The sequence below is a fragment of the Harpegnathos saltator genome, unplaced genomic scaffold, assembly GCF_003227715.2.
Source record: "Harpegnathos saltator strain DR-91 unplaced genomic scaffold, Hsal_v8.6 scaffold115, whole genome shotgun sequence".
Taxonomy (NCBI): domain Eukaryota; kingdom Metazoa; phylum Arthropoda; class Insecta; order Hymenoptera; family Formicidae; genus Harpegnathos; species Harpegnathos saltator.
Window position 1 is genome coordinate 59,992 of NW_020229890.1, and position 22,069 is coordinate 82,060.

Here is a 22,069-nt window from a genome sequence, read left to right on the forward strand (position 1 = left end):
TTCCTCGTGGCTGTATAATCGTCGCTCGGCCCCGAAGAAACGCGCGCCGAGCGATAGGGCGCGTTATCTCGCGGAAACGCGCACGTGAGAAAACGCGCGCGATTTCAACGGCGCTGCGCGTCGTTACGCGCCGTTACGGTCGATTCTAATTTCAGTGCTTTCGGCCGTCCGAGCAGATGCGACGTGTTATCGAACCTTTTAACCACGTGGACGTTTACGACGCGCTCGGCTACGCGGACGACGACTCGTCGACGACGAAAATCCACGTGTGCAGGAAACGAGATGCGGGTTGGGCCGCGCGGTAAGTCACACGTGTGTATCTTCGTCAACGGTCGACGACAGAGTACCTTCAAACGGCGAATCTAACCTGGCGATGGGCGATCTCGATTCGACTCTCTCTCTCTCTCTCTCTCTCCTCTCTCGGAGGAGGAGGAGGAGGAGAAGGGAGGGGGGGGGACATCGGTTTCTCAAATCGATTCTTTCATGTTCGATTTTCGTACAAGTCGCGCGATTCCCTCGAACGTCGAGCCCCGTTGAATTCTTCATCAGACGAGACGACATTGATGGATAAGCGCATCGACGGCTCGAAAAACTCGATTGTCTATCGGGAAGAAGCGATTGTCTGAGGATCGGATCTATGATTGACCTACACGCGATTTGCCGCTACTTCCGCGCGGAGAAGAGTTCGACCGATTTCGCTCGGTCATCTTCGCGAAGCTCGCAACTTGCCGAGAGAACTCTGATATTTTTTCCCGCCGAAGCCGGGGGATGGAAGCGCGACGCGAGCGACGATAAAATATGCGAGGTAGATGCGAGTGCGAGTGGACGCGCAAATGATAAATGTGAGAACGCAGGTAGATCGCGCGAGCGAGCGGCCTGCACATTGTCGCCTCCTCCGTAAAGCTGGCAAGTATCGCGAGAATCTCGTAGGCGGAATGGCTCGCCGAGAGGATCCTTATTAGCGGACGAGTCGTCCTTGAACATGCCACGGGAATGATCAATATTTGTAATATAAACTCCATTATGATACTTCATCACCGCTCGCGGGGTAACTCACTCGCTCGGCGGCCGCGGCCGCACGTACGGCGGCGATTCTTGTGGCCGATCGATTCGCCGAGATGATGTAATTTATTCCATTTGATGCGACTTACCTCGAGATTGCATGAAGGAAAAGAGGTCGTCGAGGAACTCCTTGCGCTGCGGGTCGTCAGAGAGCTCGTACAGCTGTAACACAGAGAGCAAAGAGTCAAAGTGAGTACATTACTCGCCTTATGACGACGCCTGCGGAATAATTAAGAGCGCACAAAAAAGACAAAAAAAGGACTGCATCGTCCCCCCGCCGTTGCCCCGTGCTGATATCTACGGTGTGATTGACGCAGATGCGCAGAGTACTGTCCGCGACGAGCGGTAGCTCGGCGCATACTCGGTAATTTCCCCCGTGCGACGCGATTTTCGCTCCCGTCGTCGGAAGTGAACTCGACGGGTAATTAAAGGGGAGAGCTTCGCAAAAAACGTCACGACCAGCGGCCACGCTGGGGCCACGACCGCCCAGCGTTGTTTTCCTCCGTGCTGCTTTCCTCCGCCCCGATCGGCAGAATAAAACGTTAGCTCACGGCGTGGTAATAAAAACAGGAGTGAAACAAGTGTGCTCATAGCGACAGGCAGATTAGTTAGCTCCGATTATTAATGATTCCGTTTAACCTGCCTCATAACCCGAAACCCTCGCCGACCATACGAAAGCCAAACCCCCTTCGGGCTAGTGGCCCGTATTATCATATTTGTTATGTACGATGTGCTATATCTAATCTGAGACCCCCTAATTGCTTTTATAATATGAGCCCCGTCCACCCTCGCTTTCTCCTCTTCTGCCGCGCGTCTCTTACTCCCCGGCGCTTTCTACATCCCTTAAACCTCTCTCTCTCTCTCTCTCTCTCTCTCTCTCTCTCTCTCTCTCTCTCTCTCTCTCTCTCTATCTCTATCTCTCTCTCTCTTTCTCTCTCGTAGCCGAGCCTACCTTTTCCTCTTCCGACTCTTTTCGCTCTTCGCGCGACTCGCCTCGGCTCGACTCGTACGTTTGCCGCGACGATAAATTTCATTCAACTAATCGCGATGTTTCGCAACACTGCCTCTTCCCCCAAGGGCGAATCATAATTAATTCGCTGCCTCGCGCGCGCGCGCGCTCGCGCCGTCCATCCTATCTAGTTTTCCGCTTACAATTAGCTTGTCCGCGGACTATGAGAAAGGGAGAAAGAGAGAGAGTAACAATGAAACGAAAGTGACCACGAGAGAGAGAGAGAGAGAGAGAGAGAACGTGGCGCGTGTATATTACGCGCTCGAATTTCATAGCTCGAACACGACTGAGGACTTGAGCGCTCACTTTGTGTCGCGCCGCGCGCGAGTTTCCTCGTATCGAATGTCGGACAATGAAACGTAAGATCGCGCGGCGGATATCTCATCGGCATTAATGAACCAACTAGCCGTCTACGCTGCAAGTCTCGAATGAAAATTTCTCTCGTTAATAACGGCCTTCGTTGACGGTAACGCGCTGACACGCGCGCGCACGCGCGCGCGTGCTTCGCGTTATCGTCCGTGACTCGTGAGAGAGCCATGAATGACTTCTTTTTTATAACAGCGTCCTGGGGATCGCGTTGCGAGAAGCCCTTCGGTGAGCGCTGCGGAAATGGAGGAGCGATACGTCAAAACCGTAGCGCGGTGCCGCGTGAAGAGAGAAGACGTAAACGTCAACGCCTGTCAGCGGGAAAAAATGCCGAGTGCGCCGCGATAGGCGCGGTGACAAAGCGAAATGCGTATGCGTGCATTTGCGAGCAACGCGAGGCGAGCTAAGCGAATGTGTTACGCACGACGGTGTACAGCTGCGTGGTCGCGTAGAACAGAGCGGTTTCCCAGCCCTGTGTGTGTGTGTGTGTGTGTGTGTGTGTGTGTGTGTGTGCGCGTGTATATGTCGGCAGGTGTAACGTCCGGCGAGTCTCCGCCACCACCGTGCGGCAGAGATCGTCGTTAATCGATGTTAATCGATGAGAAGGAGAGGAGGGGGGAGAGAGAGAGAGAGAGAGAGAGAGGGAGAGAGAGAGAGAGAGAGAGAGAGAGAGGGAAGAAGAAAAAGACAGTTTGTCGGTTTAATCGCACAGACTTCCGCAGCCGCACCCTCGCTTGCTCCGTCGCGCTCGCCACCCCCCGATCTTATTCACCACCCTCGATGGGATGAAGCGATGAGCGTATCGCATGAACGAAAGAACGCACGGAGGAAAGAATGAAGGAAGGAAGGAAGGAAGGAAGGAACGAACGAACGAACGAACGAACGAACGAACGAACGAACGAACGAACGAACGAACGAACGAACGAACGAACGAACGAACGAACGGACGAACGGACGGGATGGACAGACGAACGGACGGACGGACGGACAGCATTTCTCAAGGGCCATTTTGTACCACTTTCTCGTGTTTTTTCTTTGGCTACACGAGCGATGAGCTCGTTAGGGGCAGCCGGAGGGAGAGAGGACGGAGTAAAAGGTAAGGGGAGGGGACGTAGCATAGAAGGCTGAGGGTTCAAGCGAGGTATATTGATTGATCTACAGTTAAGCGGACTGACGGCGGCCACGTGAGAGGATCAGGGAGAGAAGAGAGCGTACCGCAGCTCTCCTCTCGCTCTCCCTCCCTCTCTCTCTCTCTCTCTCTCTCTCTCTCTCTGTCTGTTTCCCTCCATCTTTCTCTCTCCTTCTCTCTCGCTCGCTCTCAACGTAGCCCCGCGTGTGTGCACCTCACTACCATGGTAAAATAAAGACGGGGCAACGGAATTTGCTCTCGATGATGCATGCGCCGCAGCCCCGCCCTCTCCTTCTCTCATCCACTGACGGCCCGGTGAATAATAATTCCTGATACGACCAGCGCGCGCGGGTTGATCGGACGACTTTCGTCCGGGCAGCGATGAGGAGAGCCAACTTTGTCGATGATCGATGTACGCATGCTTAGTAACGCTAACGGACCCGAAGGTGCTCGTGATTATAGCGAGGGGCACTGAAGTACACGAGCCTGCGAAGGGGATGGAGAGGGGGGAGAGAGATACAGGCGGGAGGGGGGGAGGAGGTGGGACGTTGGCGGGCGTTCTTTGGAAATTTTAATCATCGTCCTTCAGCCGCGGATTGTCGAGGCTACCGGCGATAACGAGAGAGATCCACCAGCCGATTTCAGCCGTGGAGGCTCGGCCTCGCGGGAGTCGCGGTTGGAACCTCCGGCAGCGAGAGAGGCGGAAAGGTGCGAGGATACGCGTATCCGGTGTATCGCGGACGGGTCGCCGAATCGACCGTTGCGATTGCGCTCATCGGCCGTAAAGATGGTCGAGTCGATTCCGCAGGGCCTCTTGCTCGTCCGCGTTCTAGCTTCTTGACCGGCGCGCGCGATGAACTTTACGACCTCGAGACGCGATAGAGGTGGGCGCGAACGCAGGGGGGCGGTGAGAGGAGCCTCTCCGTCGTGCACTCAACTCGACTCAACTCAACGCGCGCGGCAGACTACTGCTGGTTTTACGAGCGCTGCGACTATCGATGCACGCACGACTCTTCCCGCCTGTGTCAGGGGAGATCGAGATAGTTCGCGCCTTCTTCCGGCTGATAAGAGGTGCCAATAGCCCCGACGGTTTCGAACGTGGCGAATGCAGCCGTGCGTGCGCACTTGATAAGTCGCGATAAAAGAAAAAGAGAGCGGGGGAGGGGGACACATACACCCCGCGCTCTTCCCGGCTCCGAGTTTCGGCATCGTCGATCGATGCCGTGGAGTGTATTTCAAAAACAAAAAAAAAAAGAAAGAGAGGGAGAGAAAAAACGCAGAAAATTTCTCAGATAAACAATCTCGCGCGTACAAGTCACCTTTCGCACATTCGCGAAATCGCCGAATCACGCGAGAATCACGACCGACCCCAAACACATGCGATCTCTCTCTCTCTCTCTCTCTCTCTCTCTCTCTCACTCTCTCGTCGCAATATACGATATTACGACGCTTCCAGGTACACGTCTCACGCTCCCCTGAAACGGATAATGATAATGTAGAATTTCCATACGGCCGGGCGTATCGCTCGCAAAGGGGAGGAAGAACGTGGACGGGCGGACCTGGACCTGCCTACCACTCGCCCTCGCCGACTTATTATCTTAATTACATAATTGGCTGGCCGTGGGTTCGTGTACTTTGAAAAGCTTCGCGCACCGGGCGATACACCGTCGCGTCGCATCCGCCCCCGCGAACGTGCACGGGGTCAACTTCCGGCCGTAAACCTCCTCGAGGATGCGCGTCTCGAGGATGCGAAACGGAAGCAGCGGGCGCAGCCTTACGCAATATTATGCGCCTCGGCTTTTCTTTCGAGCTTCGAGATCGAGATACCGCGCCGGCCTGCGGAGCGCGGTATGACCATGAAGAAATGACATCTTCGTGCAAAGGGCGCGCTGGCTGTACTTTCGTCACGCCGCCGATAACGCCCAATTATGCCGCCCCGAAGGACGATGCACGCGTCAAATCGGCATTCCGCGTGGACACGCCCGTGTCCGGGCGGGAATGTGACTTCGATTGGAGCGATTCGAGACGGAGAATATCGGCACAATTACGGTAATAACAGCCGAGCGAGGGCCGGGGAAGAGATCGCCGCGCGCCGATTGCATGCCGCGAGTGTGGAATACTAAGGAACGACGTAACCGTAATTCCTCCTGTCCCCTTGTCCCCCGCTCGCAGGTTGCAACATTTAAGAACTTTTGATAACCGCAAAAACTTTAAAAGGACGAGGAAAAAAAAAACAGACTTGTACGTACCTCGCGCGGCGTATCAATGACTCACGCGGCTGCGACAATTAACGAGCGCGCGCGTTGTAGCGCATCATTAACGCTTATCTATCTACATACGTACGGGCGCATTTATCGGTTTAATTTGGCCCGTAAGCCGCGATCATGAGTAATAACGGCGATCTTTATCGCATCGGCGCGCAAGTTATAAAAGTGTTATAAAAAGGAACACGCGGCGCTGCACATTGAAGCGACGCGTGTACACAAGAAGCTGGCTATCACGAGCGGAAGGACTGATTTATAGACTAATCCATGTCCCTCGCGCTCCTTTGAAGTGGTCGGATTATTATTAAATCATTCCCCGGCACGCTAATTCACCGGGCCGTGCGAATCCCGCGTGGCGGGTCCGCTTGAATTACGACAAACGTGCGAAACGAGATAAAAATTTTATATCGCCCGGTTCCTTCCAGACGGCCGCGTTTGCTCGTTCGAGGGACCCGAGAGAGCGAGGGAGAGAGAGAGAGAGAGAGAGAGAGAGAGAGAGAGAGAGAGAGAGAGAGAGAGAGAGAGAAAGAGAGAGAGAAAGAGAGGGAGTGAGAGGTAGGGGAAGGGAGGGAGGGGAGATCGTTAAAGCGCGAACGTAGAACGATGCAATTTCGGCGACGAGAGACTGCGTACGCTCGTGATCTTTCAGAGAGACGCAAAGTGCATCGAAGTCGTCCATTTTGTGAAAGATAATCAACGTTAATATAAAAGCATATAAAGCCACACGCGCGCACACACACACACACACACATATATAAAACACGGTCGAAAACACATACGACAGATATTTGTTCGTTATTCCGCAAACAGACTCGAGACCTGCGCGGTGTAATCGAGCGATCGGACGCTCTTTTTTCTCTCCTCCGAAGGAGAAAAAGATATCCGCAAACTGACGAGTCCTCGTAGATAGCTCGTAGATAGATCGAACAAGCGTTCTCTCGGCGGAAAACGAGAATCGGAGCGGCCGATAAGCGCGAAATAAGCCGGAGTATATCTACTCGCGGTGAAAAACGGTGCTTGAAAATGGCGGGCTCGAGGTGGGGATATCAAGATCGCGGGTTATACGAGCGGCCGCGTAACAGCGACTACCATTACCCGCTTCCAGAACATTAAAGATAGCGAAGGCAATTATAATTATTACGACGCCGAGCGTATGCGCGTGGCACAATGTCGCTCGGTGCGTAACGTTCCTACAAAATTTCCGTGACATCCAGAACGAGCGGCCCGGAGAAGGCCCGGCTCTTCTCCCTCTCGAAACTCCACCCGCGATCTCGCGTCGTTCGACGCGATCGCTCGAAACGCGCGAATAAATCACGACTACGAATTGCGAAGATGCGTCGCGCATCCCGACGGATTCCTCGCTCACGCGGCGGAAACGGAGGCCGTCAGGAACGAGAGTCGTTTGAGGGAACGACTTGTCCTGGTTCGTCGGCACGTATCGATATCGATTGTATCGAATGAAGAGTGGGCTAAATCAAATGGACGAATAATCAGACTGAAGTGACGCTAAAGCGACGCTAAAGGGAAACGATTCTGTCCTTTCCCGTCGAGATGCGACTGTCAGCAGTTCTGTATCTGCATCGAGACGGATCGAATAAAAATTGGAGTAAATAAAATTAGAGCGAGTGGTGAAATTGGAGCAAAGATAAAGCGATACGAGAGCGGCCGGCGCGGCGGCGGCTTAGCCGGCGGGAAACGGGGAGACGCGAGGCGAAAATCGATCGGCACCATCCGAGAGAGTCTCGCCTCTTGAAAAATAACGCGGTAGGGGATCCACTTCGCGGATTCCCATTATAGGGACAAAATCAATCAGCTTTGCCCCAGCGATATCGTCTCGCGGCGAGAGAAAGACCTATCCGCCGTTGTGTCCTTGGACACAGCTCTAATCCGAATGAGGTTTCGCTCGCGTCCGCTCGTCTTTCTTTGAACGGATATCCAGGGAGCTTCGACAAGAGAGAGAGAGAGAGAGAGAGAGAGAGAGAGAGAGAGAACTTTCCGGAGGACGCTCTTCCGTCGATTCGCCTGAATAACTGTCCGTCTCCAAACTCTCTTCCCGTTCGCCGCTCTTCGTTTTCCCGTTGCTTTTTTATCTCGACAATTACGACCGCGCGATGATTACTAAGTATGAACGATCCGAATCCGCTCTCGTTACGCGCCGGACGAGCTATAGAGTCTCGAGAACAAATCCTATTATTTTAGACGAGAGCGTCTCCCCGATCGTCTTTGACGGAACGTGAAAGCGGACTCTCGAGACTGCGCGATCGTTGTGTGGAGAGATTAATAGAAACGGATAAATGTGTCGATAATTGGTGTAACGGTGAAGTCAAATAAACGACGCCTTGAGGAATTCCTCGTTTCGACGAGAATCTTAATTAGATGATGGATTATGGGTCGCAGAGGAAATTTCCACGTGATCGGATATCCCGTCGCGCGAGCGGCAAATTGAAATGCAATTGCGGAACCAGCCTCTAAGAATAATGAGGACTCGTTGCGACGAAAGAGTATTTACGAGACAGAGAGAGAGAGAGAGAGAGAGAGAGAGAGAGAGAGAGAGAGAGAGAAGAGAGAGAGAGAGAGAGAGAGAGAGAGAGAGAGAGAGAGAGAGAGAGAGAGAGACGAAGGTAGCGGGCTCCTCTCTCTGCACGACGCCAGATGTCGGCGTCGACAAAGAAACGTAAGAAACGAAATACTTCGTGGTCCCTTTGCGTCCTCCCGCTCTTTCTCTCTCTCTCTCTCTCTCTCTCTCTCTCTCTCTCTCTCTCTCTCTCTCTCTCCCGCTCTCGCTCTCTCTCTCTCCCTCTCTCCAAAAGCGAGACTCGATAGAGTCGGATTTTATGCTCGTAGCTGGAAATATTAAATCGCACCTAAGCACGTTTTATGTCGGCCGCCTAATAATCTCCGACAACTGACTTTGACTTCTCCCCTCCACTTCCCACCGCCCTCCACCCTCGCCCTCGCCGCTCTCGCTATCGTTGTTTCGTTTTCGCCCGCCTGCCTACAAATCTCTGCGCCGCTCTTAACGGAGCGGCCGCTTGAGAGTCCTCTGTGGGCGGCCAACGCATCCACCCGTGGCCCATAAACCCTTTAAATGTTCCGAAAGGGCCCCCTGGTTTACTCTGTAACCCTTTCACGTTGATTTCTTCTTTCGCGGTTGCCAATCCAGAAATCTCGGCCGCGACGCGAAAATACATCGACTCGAGAGAGGGCAATCTGTGTCGCGCGCGCGCGACCGTCGCTCGCGAAATAACACCGCAAAGACATCGGCAACGTTTTACTTTACATAATTACCAAATCACCATTTGAGACTCAGACACCGCGCTGAGACGATCGTCTCTATCACCCCCGATTTTCCCCGGCGAGTGTCAACGGCGCGGCGCTTACGGCCGCTTACCAGGAGTGTGTCGATCGAGCATCGATCTCTCGCAATCAGCAGCGTCTCATTGCCATCTCGAGCGGGGTCGCGCAATTAAAATTCCCGGTAAAGAGTCCCACACATCGCGCACGGGCGCAGATATTATCGCAGTCACCTTCGATTCTCTGCGAGACGAGCAGCGACGGGAACCGGAAACGCGGCAACAACAACGCGTGCGTCCGTCCGTCCGTACCCCGCGGTCGTTCGTTACTCGCGGTTAATTCGCTCGTAAATGTCGACGGGAAAGAAGCCGATCGGCGGGCGAAACGCCGGGTGCAATTTCACGGGCCGCGGCGGCCACGGCGATCGGTCTCCGTGCAGAGTTACGTTTGCACGATGACAAATTGTTCAATCTCCGGCGAGCGCGCTCGATTCGCCGATCTGCCGAATGCTCGAAGAAAAGCCGCCTCCGACCGTGATTCTCTCTCTCTCTCTCTCTCTCTCTCTCTCTCTCTCTCTCTCTCTCTCTCTCTCTCTCTCTTTCTCACCTCTTCCTTTTCTCTCTCTCTCTCTCTCCCCCTCGGTTTCTCGCCACGGTGCCGCGATAAAAATCTACGGCAGTGCGTTAGCGCGCGCGCTAATTCAATTTAGATAATAAAGCCCCCGAGAGCAGCGCGGCTAATATAAATTCGCGTTAACCAACGAACGTTAGTCATCTTATCGTCCTATTCCTCTTTTATTATCGCGTCTAGAGGAACCTAACCACCGGTGTGTCGTCGCATCGTCGTCTCCGACGCGGCCGGTACCTCAGCGTCCTCCCCTGCTCCTCCTCCACCTCCTCCTCCTCCTCCTTCTTCTCCCCCCGGCTCCGTGTCGTCGGTCGACGGTACATCGCTCGCGACGCTCGTTTTTTCTCACACCTGCGCGCCGACGCAACAGGATCGTAACGAGACGCCTCCGTCGAAGATTTACGCGCCGACGCGTCCTGCAATTTAATTCGGTAGCCCGTTCAATTTGATCTCGATGTCGCGATAAAGCCCGCTCGCGGGACCCGGCGGGATCCTTTCGGTTCCGAGAGCCACACCTTGATATTGGCTATCTGTCGTCGCGATGAATCCTTCTGTCTACATGTCCGGAGGTGTGGCAGCCATAAAAAGATGCTATATAGGTGTATAATGCCGAGAGTTTGATCCGGCGAGAGTGCACAGTAGCGTAGTTAGGAACTTCTCTCCGCGACGACGGAAACGACGGAAATCGCGCAGAGACGGGGGTGGGGAGGAGGGACGAAGGTGGCAGGTAACGCGTCGACTCCGGAGGGTGAGCTGTCCGGAAGGCGGAGTGGGCCGGGAAACTCGAATCGACGATAACGGACGATACGAGAGTCGGCGTGTCGGCGAAGAGAAGCGCCGCGGAATTGCGGACGCGGCGAAATTCCTCGACGGTCTGCACGTCGAGCGAAATTGCACCGCGTTGTTGGCGTTGGCGGCGGCGGCGGCGGCGAGACGCGTTGTCGCACGTATCGTTCCGACTACGCCACTGAGGGACGGGGTTAATACGAGGCAAGAAATTCCGCGGACGTTTCCGCTTGTCGAGCGAACGAGCGACGAGCGAGAAATAAAATTACGTGGTGGCACGAAAGGGTGCGTTGGGATCGATTAACCTGGCGACGTTTGACGTAAAATACGGCTTCTAAGTGGCATTCGACCATTCGCGTCCGTGCGTCCGTGCGTCCGTGGTCCACACTCTTCCTTTTCTTCGTCCGCGCGACTCGGCCGAGCGAGATACGCGCGGAGGAGAAACGCGAGATAGACGAGAGAGGGACCCCGTCTTCTTCGGACGGCGGTGAAACGGCCCGGGAGAAGAACCGGGGGCCCGAGGATGGCGAGGAAGAGAGCAGAAGAGAGGAGAGGAGAGGAGAGAGGAGAAGAAAAGAGAGGAGAGAGAGAGAGAGAGAGAGAGAGGAGAGTCGGCGAAAGAAGGGAGAGCGAAGAAAGGGCGAGAAAAAGAGAAACGGGAGTTTCACCTCGGTACGAATCAAACGGAGCTCAGCTTCGATTATAATAAATCAAGACGTAAATAATGAAGGGACGGATGGCTCCGAAAGAGCGGACGTTGGAGCTCCGCGCCATGGAAGGGATACGCAGCCGCGATCGGATCCGTGGGCTTCGCTCGGTGGGCCCCGTGCGTTGCGTCGCTGCGTTCCGTCGATATGCGACTGTATGCGCATCGGCGAACCGCGCCGCACACGGCCGTGAGAGGGTCGTAACGGGTATTAATGTCTCTCGCCCGAGGGATCGAGATCTCTTTACGCGCGCGTCTCTCGCCGAGAGTTTGATTTCATATTATATGCGAATGGATCGTTTAATGAGATTAATGCGCCGCGCACCGAGTCAATTAACTTTCACAAGTGATATCTCGTCTCTTCCCTCCCCCCTCCCTTCTCTCTCTCTCTCTCTCTCTCTCTCCCTCTCTCTCTCTTCTCTTTTTTCTCTTTCTCTGCTCGCGTTCCGATATTTTTACCAAGCGCGCGCGCGCGCGCGCGCACGCGGAGGTGGCAGAATTTGCTCGAGCGAGAGGAAATACGAGCCTGGAGAATCGGAATTTGGACGGTCGCGATCGCTCGCGAAACTGCGGCCGCTCAAGGAGCGTGTCTGCGAAATGCTGTATTGACGTTTCGCTCGAGCGATCGGGAATGGGAATGCACTCCCACGCGAAAACAGCGGAGGCATTGTCTACGCCGCGCGCGCGCGCGCGCGTCCGCGGAGTCACTCGAGAGTTCAGCCTCATGGGAAGATTACGCGTTCGCCTCTCTGAATCCGCGGTATGTTATCGGTGGACGTAGGGAAAGGTGGAAGGAAGACGAGCGCAAGAGAGCGGGGCCACGGGGTGGAAGGAGAAACGCGGTGCTACAAGCTCTCTTATTAACGAGGAAGCGAAACAACTCGCACCGCGACGCTAATCGAACGAACACACAAAACTCGCCGTTCCTCGCGCGCGTACCGCCATATCAACGGCCATCTTTGTTCCTCACGAGAGAGAGCCGCGAGACAGGATACGTCCGATGAGAATTTATCGAGGCGCATGTTTGCTAATGTAAGGAATTCGACCTCCTTCGTTAAAGAGGAAGAGAGAGAGAAAGAGAGAGAGAGAGAGAGAGAGAGAAAGGGAGAAAAATCATCACGAGATCGTTCCGCCATGAATCGCGCGATCAAGGAACAAAAAGACTCTCATGGTCGTATAAAAACGATCACAGACCCGCGCCAAGGTCTACCGTAAAATACATCGGGAAATCAAGACCCCTCCCCCTCCCTCTCTCCCACCCCGACGACACTTTCGCCACGAGGTACATCCTTCAGTTGATCGTATCCAGATACGCTCGCTCGAAAAACGCGTTGCCCACGACGGCCAGGCGCAATCCTGTTGCCAACAGTCGTTGGCACGAGTCATCGATGGCGATCACGAAAGTGAGTGAGTCGTTTACGAGTTCGACGAGACGAGACGATCGGTCGGTCGACCGGCCGGCCGGCCGGCCGGCGATGGGAGCACGGAGGCGGCACAGACGAGAGATCGGCGCCGGCGGTGAGGTAGTGACGGTGGCGGCGGCGACGCGGCCGTGCCGCGGTGGTGGTAGCAATGATGACGGTGGAGGTAGGAGGAGGAGGAGGAGGAGGAGGAGGTGGTGGTGGCGGCGGCGGCGGCGGTGGTCGTCGCGATAGGTAGAGGAACTTGGAACGCGCGCGACGAAGGTGGCCGAGATGGAGGCGACGGCCGGCGCGTCGGCGAGAGGAGGCAGTTAGCGCGTGTTTACACGACAGCGCTATGTAGCCGGCGACCTCACAGGGCAGTCTCGAGTCGAGCGAAGAGAACGTTTCTATTTGTTCGGACACCTCGCTCTCTTCCTCTTTCTCTCTCTTTCTTTCTTGCCCTCCTCCTCCCCTCCCCTCCCCCCCCCACCTACACCCCGCGCCGCTCACCCTTTCTCTCTTACGCTTCTGCCCTGCTGTTCTGGCAAAGACAACTCCCTGCCTCCATCGCAGCTCTCTTTCTCCGTCTGGCCTTCGCTTTCTGATCCTCTTGGCCGCCCTCCCCCCTTTTTCACTCTTTCCCTGACGCCGTTTTACCGCGTCGGCCGGGCGCGGCTCAGCCGGACACGAGCTTCGCGAATCTCGCGCGCTGACGCCGCTCGAGATCAGCGCGCGCTGCGCGGATATCGATGCTGCAACCCGCGCCCTGAGTTCGCATCCATTTCCGTGACTCATGGCGCGATCTTTCGTCTACCCGCGTTGATGTCTCCGAGCGCGACGGTTATCGAAAGCCGCTTCGCATCGAGGCGCGCGGATTTCTCGTGCAGCGTCGCGTCGAAATCCGGTGTCGCCGCGTTCGAATGTGATCGACGCGGAGATATGTAGAAAACGACGCTGCGGGCTCGTCGGCCTCGGGCCGTCGTAAAAGCGAGAAATGCTCTCGATCCGACTCGAGCGAGAGTAACTCCCGAAAACGTTTTTTTTTACGGTTCGAGGATACGATTTTAAGGAGCCGTCGTGCCTCCTACAGGTGCACCGCGGATGGAAACGTTTTTATTAATAACTTTAGTGCGTCGGCTATCGCGCGCGGCGTGTCCCCTGCTGCTGCCTCGTCTCTCCTCTCCCGCCCGCCGTCCCCCGCTCGCCCGTCTCCCGCACTCGTAAAAACTCTTGCGCGCCGTGATAGCCACCGCGCGTTGGCACCGTTTGTAAGCTGTTCGGCGACGGCGGAAGAGATACGCCCCAGCGGATACCTTTGGTTGACCGTATCCGTAGGAATTAGGAGGCCGACGATGAGCCCCGACGCGACTTTATACGGATTTTATAGTAGAAGACGCGGAGAGCGCGCAGTGCGTCTACAGCGCGATTATAGTCTTACGACGTTGATTAAACGATTACTAAAACGAAGAGCGCCGCGTTTAATGGATCGTTCGATTTTTATCGCGGCCCTTTACGAGACTTCTCTCGGAGAGAGAGAAAACGAGGCGTATATTTTATATTTCTTTAACGCGGCTCACACGCAGCTGCGCATAAACGCACGGCGCGACTCTCGGGAGAGGAAAGTGAAACAAATGGAAGAGTAACATGTAGATCGAGGGACTGACTGCTCTCGCGAGATCGGGGAGCAGGAGGAGTAGTGGGGGGAGGAGAGAAACGCGTTGAAAATTGCAAAGACCGGAAAAATCGGAAAATTCCAAGATGAACGTAAAAAAATTCCCCTCGCCGCGAAGACTGCCGCTGCAAGCTTCGATCCTTGCCGGCCAATCAACCAATCGCGTTTTGAAAAATTTCCAAGAATAATGTCTTGATGTATAACGTCGATGGCCTCGGCGGACTGCGACGGAGCACGAATTCGGAGGAGAGCAGCGACTACTCGCCGTACCGTAACCCGCGATTTGAATTCAGCCGCGACCGCCGCGACGGCTTCTCCCGCTTTCTTTTATCTCCGGTCTCCCCATTTATACTGCCATCTCCTACCTATTAGTACATATTTTTGAAAGATAAGTAGCGCGTAATGTATTCCAGCGCCTCCATTTGTCACGCGCGCTCGTAGAAGGCGAGGCAACAAGCAGCTCGGTCGTTGCTTCAAAGGGATTTCGAGAGATTATATTGTTGTGCAGCCTGAAAAGGCGTCGGAGCTGTCCGTGGTATCCATGGCCGCGCGCGCGGCGCGCTCACTCCTTTTCTCGGCTTCCAGCCGGTAAAAGAGCAGCGCGCGTTATGGTAAAATAAAAGACAAAGAGACGCGCGCGCGCGCGGCGGAAGAAAGGCGGTGATGCGCGAGAATGTCGCGTACGTTTTATTCCGTCGCGGTACACAACACATCGGCCATTAAAAAATCAGCGTTGCTGCCGCCGCCGCCGCCGCCGTGCCGCCGATGCGTCGCGCACGTAGCCGTGAGCTGTTGAACAGACGATTCCAGACCGAGGGGTCAAGGGCGAAGGGAACGCAACGTGACAAGCGACGTGGCAAAGCCAGCAGCGATGATATCTCGATGCACCGCGAATCTCGATCTCGACCGGTCATGTCATGATCGAGAGAGAGAGAGAGAGAGAGAGAGAGAGAGCCTCGTCGAAATCTGCCGAGAGAACAGTGGCGAATGTCAACGTGGTGGTACATCATCGCCAGGAACGAGCGAGCGGGCCTCCGCGTACGCCACACGCGCGCGCGCACAGGTGTGCGTGTTCGCGGTGATATTTTACCAGCCATAAAAAAACGATTAGTCAAGACAAACCCGCGGCCCCCTCTTTCTCTTTCTCTTTCGGGGAGGGGAAGCCTCGGCGCGCAGCTACGTCCTGATCTTTTTATATTATAACATCGTGCCCCCGCCGCTCATTTGTTAGAAATAAAACTCTCCCCTGTCCAGCGGCCGTCGTAAGCGGCCTCCTTCCCTCCCCTTCGCCCGTCTCCCGTCAACTTTTCCATCTCTTGCTCTATTTCTTTCTCTCTTACCTCGTCTCTCTCTCTCTCTCTCTCTCTCTCTCTCTCCATCGCTATACCTGCCACCTGAGAGCGACGAGCGTACGTACATACATACATACAAACACACACACACACACACACACACACATACACGTGCGCGCGCGCGCGCGCACACGCGCACATTGGGCGAAGGAACAAAACTTACACGCACGCAACACATACGTGTCCCACCTCCTTCTTCTCTCTAACTCCCGAGTTATGACGCGTTTAACATATAAATGAAAATCAGGCCTATAAAAGTTTAACGCCCGCGATTATCCCGACCGGAGTTCTTTTCGCCCGACTCTCGGGGCCCCTCCCTTTCTTCGGCGACCGCGAGTACTTCTTTTCCCCTACCGCCCTCTACTGCTCATTTACGGACTGCTCCCCCGGACGGTGAAGCTCCCTGGACTATTTCGGCTCCTTTCTTCTGCGCGATTATACGACAAAAGCGACAGCAGACTGCTCTCGCCCTCGTATCGATAGCAAACACAGTCTTTTCATTTTTCTCCTTCCGTTTCCTCTGCGATGATCGACTGTGGCACAAGTGCGACTCGACTGCCAATAAAGCGGAGAGACAGAGAGAGAGAGAGAGAGAGAGAGAGAGAGAGAGAGAGAGAGAGAGATAGATAGAGAGAGAGAGAGAGAGAGAGAGAGAGAGAGAGAGAGAGAGAGAGAGAGAGAGAGAGACGCATAGGTTTCACGTTTGGACAGAGCTCGCTTTTATGTAGTTAACATCCGTAAACTAGAATTTCACATTTTTGCGTCTGTCCCCTTCACCTTTGTTTCGCGTTTTCCAAGGTTAGATTTCAAGTTAGTTTTCCAAGCTAAGATTTCTTAAAATATTTCACGAATTGTTTCAGGGTCTTCTCTACATCCCGAGATCCAACGAAAATCGAATTCTTGAAGGTCGAGGGATCCTGGCTGTATTTATTTCCCATTGAATATTTCTTCGAAAAATGTTTCAGCACGTTTGTGTGTTCGAGAAAGGTCAATCGAGCCGACTCGATCTTGCGATAGAAACTATAAATTACAATGTCGATGCGGAACGAGAGAAAGACCCTACACGACGTTAAAAAGAATACGTGCGGCACTATTTGGTACGCACAATTTGAGTCGTCGTCGTCGTCGTCGTCGTCATCGTCGTCGTCGTCGTCGTCGTCGTCGTGTTGCAGCCATCGTGCAGCTCCCTGCACACACATTTCCCACAGCGTGCGACATCTAAAAGGTTAATAGTATTCCAGTTGTGGCAAATACGATAGCGATGCCACGGCGTCCCCCTCTGTTTAACTTAAAGTTTCCACGAACGCGGCGATGCGAACGGCCGCTCTCGCGCGAATCCCCGTAGGTTATTTTGAATATTGCATGCAAGGAATATTTCGATTCTGGGAATCGAACTTTGCCTGCAGAGCGCGATTATCCAACCCGCCGCCGCCGAGTGCAATAACAGATCTTCGTTCGTCCGTCTGTCTGTCGGTCGGCCGGTCGGTCGGTCGGTCGGTCGGTCGGTCGGTCGATCCGTCCGTACGTCGATACGGCTGTCCGTGTATCGGTATGCGTGCTACATGAATGATCATTTATAACCAACACGATTCGCGGAAATACGTGAGACGTCCATTTATATTCTCCTCTGCGCGATCGTGGCGCAATTGTATAGCATTTTGTGTCACGAAGGGAAAGATCGGTGGAACACGGATAAACACTCGCGCGGCATAGCATTGAATCGACGGCGCGCGGTTTGAAGCCTCTTAAAAATACGACCTGTTCTCGCTGTGGTGTGTGTGTGTGTGTGTGTGTGTGTGTGTGTGTGCTACACGATACCATAATTGGAGTAACGTACACACAGGCAGGTAACTTTTGTTGCCTCTCGAACGTCCGATTGGACTTTGCTTGTAAGATATACGCTATAGATGGAAGCGGCGGTTAGTCTCAATAATATAACGTATAGCAAAGTGTCAAAGGAGCTCTCAAAGGTGTTCTGTTCTCAAAGTCATCAAGGTGTGTGTATACCTCGGGATGAGTTTCCGTTCTCTCTCCCCCCCTCCCCCTCTCGTGCGCTGCTTCCTTTTTATACATATATATCTTTTTTTAACTTTGCTCTCAAAGGATTTTCTCGTTGTGTTCCTTCTGAAAAAAAACCGTCCACATCGAACCTGTGTTTTCTAAACCCATTAGTGAGCATAATAATTTCCGATAAAGTTGACTTAAATCACAATAGATCGGCAAACGGGCCGGCACAGGTTCGCAGTCGCGGAATTGTCCTCTCTCCCGAAAGAGGAAACTTTATCCAAGATTTTGTCGGCGGTGCATCAAGGCCTAAGGTTTAAGGAGTGGAGCTATTCATTAAACACAAACGGCAACCGGAGCTTCGTTTGACAAACTTCCGAAAAACGAAATGTCTGGTAGAATGTAATAGAATGTACTCTAAGGAATACGATAAGATCGAAAATTTGTAAAACCACCATTCACGAACTCGTCATAATCTCTGTTTCTAGGCGAGGTAAATGTGTTTAGGATACGAAGAAAAATATGGTGCGCCATGATGGGAAAGATAAAGGACGGCAACGATTGTTCTCAAATACAATTAATCAAAACTCACTCGCAATTCGGTAGGAGACCGCGAAAAAGGCGAATTAGATCCGTAAAGGAGGGACTCACAGAGAATGGAGAGTGCCATGTTGAAGATTTGGATTTGGACGAAGCCGACGAGTAATATTCGACGCGAAATTTCAGTTAACCGATCGCTAAGATTTTTTATCAATTTAGGGTTAATAGCGAGCGGTTAATATGAAGCATCTAAGAAACTTGCAAAAGCGTGTATAATAAAAATCCGACACGGTTCGTAACCGAGATAATTCTCACCCAGTTAGCGATTTATCAGTTTCATTAAAATAAGCACGTAAGAATTTAATTTATCACATTCTCTTCTGCCAGATAAAATTTCGTTGGGTCGTCTAAGAATATTATTCCGGACTTGCGAGAAACCCCTTCCCTCAACATGCAACAAAATGAGACAAATATAACAGTCGAAATTCAGGCGAATCGTACGATTCAACGTACGACATTAAAATCAGAGCGAGGGCAAAATTAAATCTCGGAGAAGACGGACGAGCGCGCGCGTCCGCCGCTTCTTTTTTATCTCGCGACCAGCTACAAGCGTTCTCACAACAAAAGGACGAGAAAGGCCGGTTAGTCGGTCGGTGGATGCGTGTCGGTTGCGTGCGCGCTCGCTTAATTTTAGACATTCCGTCGCTCTTTCAAGTTCGCAATGAGCGCGCAAGTGAGCGCAGCGGACGCGAAAAGTCTAAGGGCGCGCGCGCACTCGCGTGAGTAGCGCGCGAGTCGTCGCGAAGATAAAAGTGCAGGCAGCGCGCGCGTGTTTACACAGAACGAAATAAGAACGCCGTCGCGTCGAGCGACGGGCCGACGACGGTGAAGTCTCGCTGCGCGCAAAGTCGTCGTACACGAGAAGTCGTTTAACCGCCGCGCCGGCGTGACGCGCGTTTCGGCGAGTGATTCAAAGTCGCGTTCTCCCTTCAGCCGCGCGAATTTAGGCGAATTTAAAACGGATCAGCGCGCGCGCGGTTGCACGATGCAATGTCGCGCGACGTGTCCGCCATTTTTTCCTTATTTCATCCGGAGGAGATTTATTAGCCAAGTCTCGACGGACGTATTTTGATAGCGCGGTCGCCATAATTTATCACTCGCCGTTCGACATGACGTTCTTGCGGCGGTCTCGTCCGCTCTCGCTAACTCTAGCTAGCCAGTTAGCCGGGATGGCTAGCTGGCGCTTGCCTACCGCCATCGACGATAACGCACGCACTATCCGCGCGGTGTGCGCGCACACGCGCTTCGAGATACGCGACGACGCTTACGTGTGTGCGTGTGTGTGTGTGTGTGGGCGAGCTGGCAGGCTTCCGTCACTCGCGCCCACGCCTCGTCGTGTGTGCTCCCTTATTGGATTATCCGGCGCGAATCGTAAATCTCATGCCGGTGCCGCCAATCCGCGAGCCGTAAAAAGCAACCCCCGCGAGCGGATCTCACCCCTCGAGTTAACCCGCGCACGCTCGTAAACTCTCTCTCTCTCTCTCTCTCTCTCTCTCTCTCTCTCTCTCTCGTGCTTGGATCGCGAGCCCGGAGCATCCGACGGGATCGATCCGTCGGGGCGAGAACCCTCCGGAACCCCTCGAAACGTAATTGCGAGAAATAATAATTACTCGACAGCAGAGTGTGTGCGAAAGACCGCCGCCGCCGCCGCCGCCGCGCGTTGCGGCTGCTTGCGAAGCGGAGAGGGACTCCGCGAAAAGGAGGGAAAAGAGGAACAAGGGGGAAAAAGGGCGAGAGAGAGAGAGAGAGAGAGAGAGAGAGAGAGAGGGGGGAGAGAGGGAGAGAGACGAGGAGAAGAGGCGAAGCGATGGCGTGATAAATGATCGAGTATTTAACACTCTTTACGGATTAGCATATAAACTACGGCCAGTCCATAGATCTTCGTGGCAACGCATTAACGGACGAGGAGCAGAGCACACGGGCTCTCTCTCTCTCTCTCTCTCTCTCTCTCTCTCTCTCTCTCTCTCTCGCCGATCTCCCGCCCTCTCTTTTTCTTTCCCTCGCTCCCTCTCCCTCTCGCCCTCTCTTTCGTACCCTTCCCCTTCGCAACGTAACCGATCGCTTCTCCCTGCGTCCTGCGAGACTCGGCCGCAGCGCGAGTTATTGTTTCGTGGCTATCCTCTCTCCTCAGCCCCACCGTCGCGCGCGCGCCCGCGCTTCCGTTCGCGTTCTCTTCTTCTCGCATCTCAGCGGACGTCTCGCGCGCCTAATGCAAACGAATCGTCGAGTCGACGGTGACGGACAACGGGGCGGGGGAGAGACAGTGCCGTTTCAATCGCGAGTGTTTCCGACTTGGGAATTGCGAGATCGCCAAATTCCTGCCAACAATTGCGCAACACTTTCGCGAAGGCTCGGAGCGAAAGGTCGAGAGTGCTCGCCGCTGCGTACACATCGTTTCCATCGTCGCGCTAATCTACTCGTCACGAGATCCCACACGTAATATCGCGGCGATGTACACGGGCGATAATCCGCGCTGAGCGAGCGAGATAGCGGGTAGATTGCGCCGTCCGAGGGAATCGATAAGCGATATGCGCGGATTGTCTTACAAAAGATCCACTTCCGTCCGAGGCGCCTCTTCCCTCCCCCCCTCCCCCCCCGCTCTCCCTCGCTCACGGGGACGCTATAACGTCCGCAATTAAGCCCCTTGTCGAGATGGCTCAACGATCCGTGACCGATTCCCCCCATGCTCCTCACCCCCCCCTCTCTCTCCCTCTGTCTCTCTCTCTCTCTCTCTCTCTCTCCGTCTGTCTGTCGGACAAGGAGGGACCTTAATCGGACCCTAATAAAGCGAGAAGGAGAAAATGACGTGGTTACACGGCGTAGATAAAAGTGAGATTTGCTGATTAATTGATTAGGGAGGCGCCAAAGTCCGCCCCGCGCATTATAGCCGGCCGTACCCCGTCATTAAGGGCGCTCCGTGCACACTCCCGTCGCGAGGCCGGCGCACGATATATACGTGTACGCTCGTCTGCTGTGTATGTGCATGTGCGCTTATGTGTACGTAAATAAGTACGTGCGCATCACATCGGCTCGTATCGCGACCGGACGAAACCCTCCCGTGTTGCTTCGTGAGAACGTGGGGCCCTTAATGGCAGCGCGAACAAGCCGCGAGCGACAGCAACCCTTGCGAGCATTCCCGAAATTGCACACGCGAGTCCTCCTCGCGATTCAATGAGATCGGATCGGATCGGATCGGATCGGCCTCGAAGCGAGGTCTCGAGAATTAAGACGCGTCGAGGCGTGAACGGGGCGAGTTAACATCAGCCGTTGGACACTTCGGGCGACAAGAGACACCGACGACAAAGACTCGTCGTGACGAGGAGAAACACGATCTTGCAATTCGATCGATCTTGATCTTGATGCAGCGCGTGGCAAGGCGTGCGCGCAAAGCCCGCGGAATCGGCCGGAGCGGCGCGCTTGTTTCCGTGCTAACAGCCGCGAGATCGGCCCGATCAAAACAGGAACAAGCAGAAAGACGAGCTCCTCGAGGACCCCACTAAATCGTTGAGCGCCACCAAAGACCGAATGTTTACTCGTCAGCGAAAGGAGCGAATTCTAGGTAAGCATAAAACTCGGCTGATGTACGCCAACCGGGCTCAGATCAAAGTCGCGCGCTTTCAAACAATGTTAACGCGTTGCTGATGCTCCCCACCAGCCGCGGTCTCACCGCGGCCTCTCTCTTCGGGATCCACCGCTTGTCTCTTTCTTTCTCGAAATAATCTCGCAGCCTCTGGACATGCGGGAGAAAGAGAGAGAGAGAGAGAGAGAGAGAGAGAGAGAGAGAGAGAGAGAAAG

At 54.2% G+C, this 22,069-nt stretch overlaps 1 protein-coding gene across 5 annotated transcripts in view; it reads right to left on the reverse strand.

Annotated features, from left to right (window-relative positions):
• Positions 1–22,069, reverse strand: part of retn (retained) — a 155,763-nt gene that overhangs the window by 46,235 nt on the left and 87,459 nt on the right. For all 5 annotated transcript variants that reach the window (XM_025302480.1, XM_011145910.3, XM_011145882.3 and 2 more), the window contains exon 4: positions 1,152–1,224. In XM_025302480.1, coding sequence (XP_025158265.1) covers positions 1,152–1,224 — 73 coding nt within the window. The remainder of the gene's footprint in view (positions 1–1,151; positions 1,225–22,069) is intronic.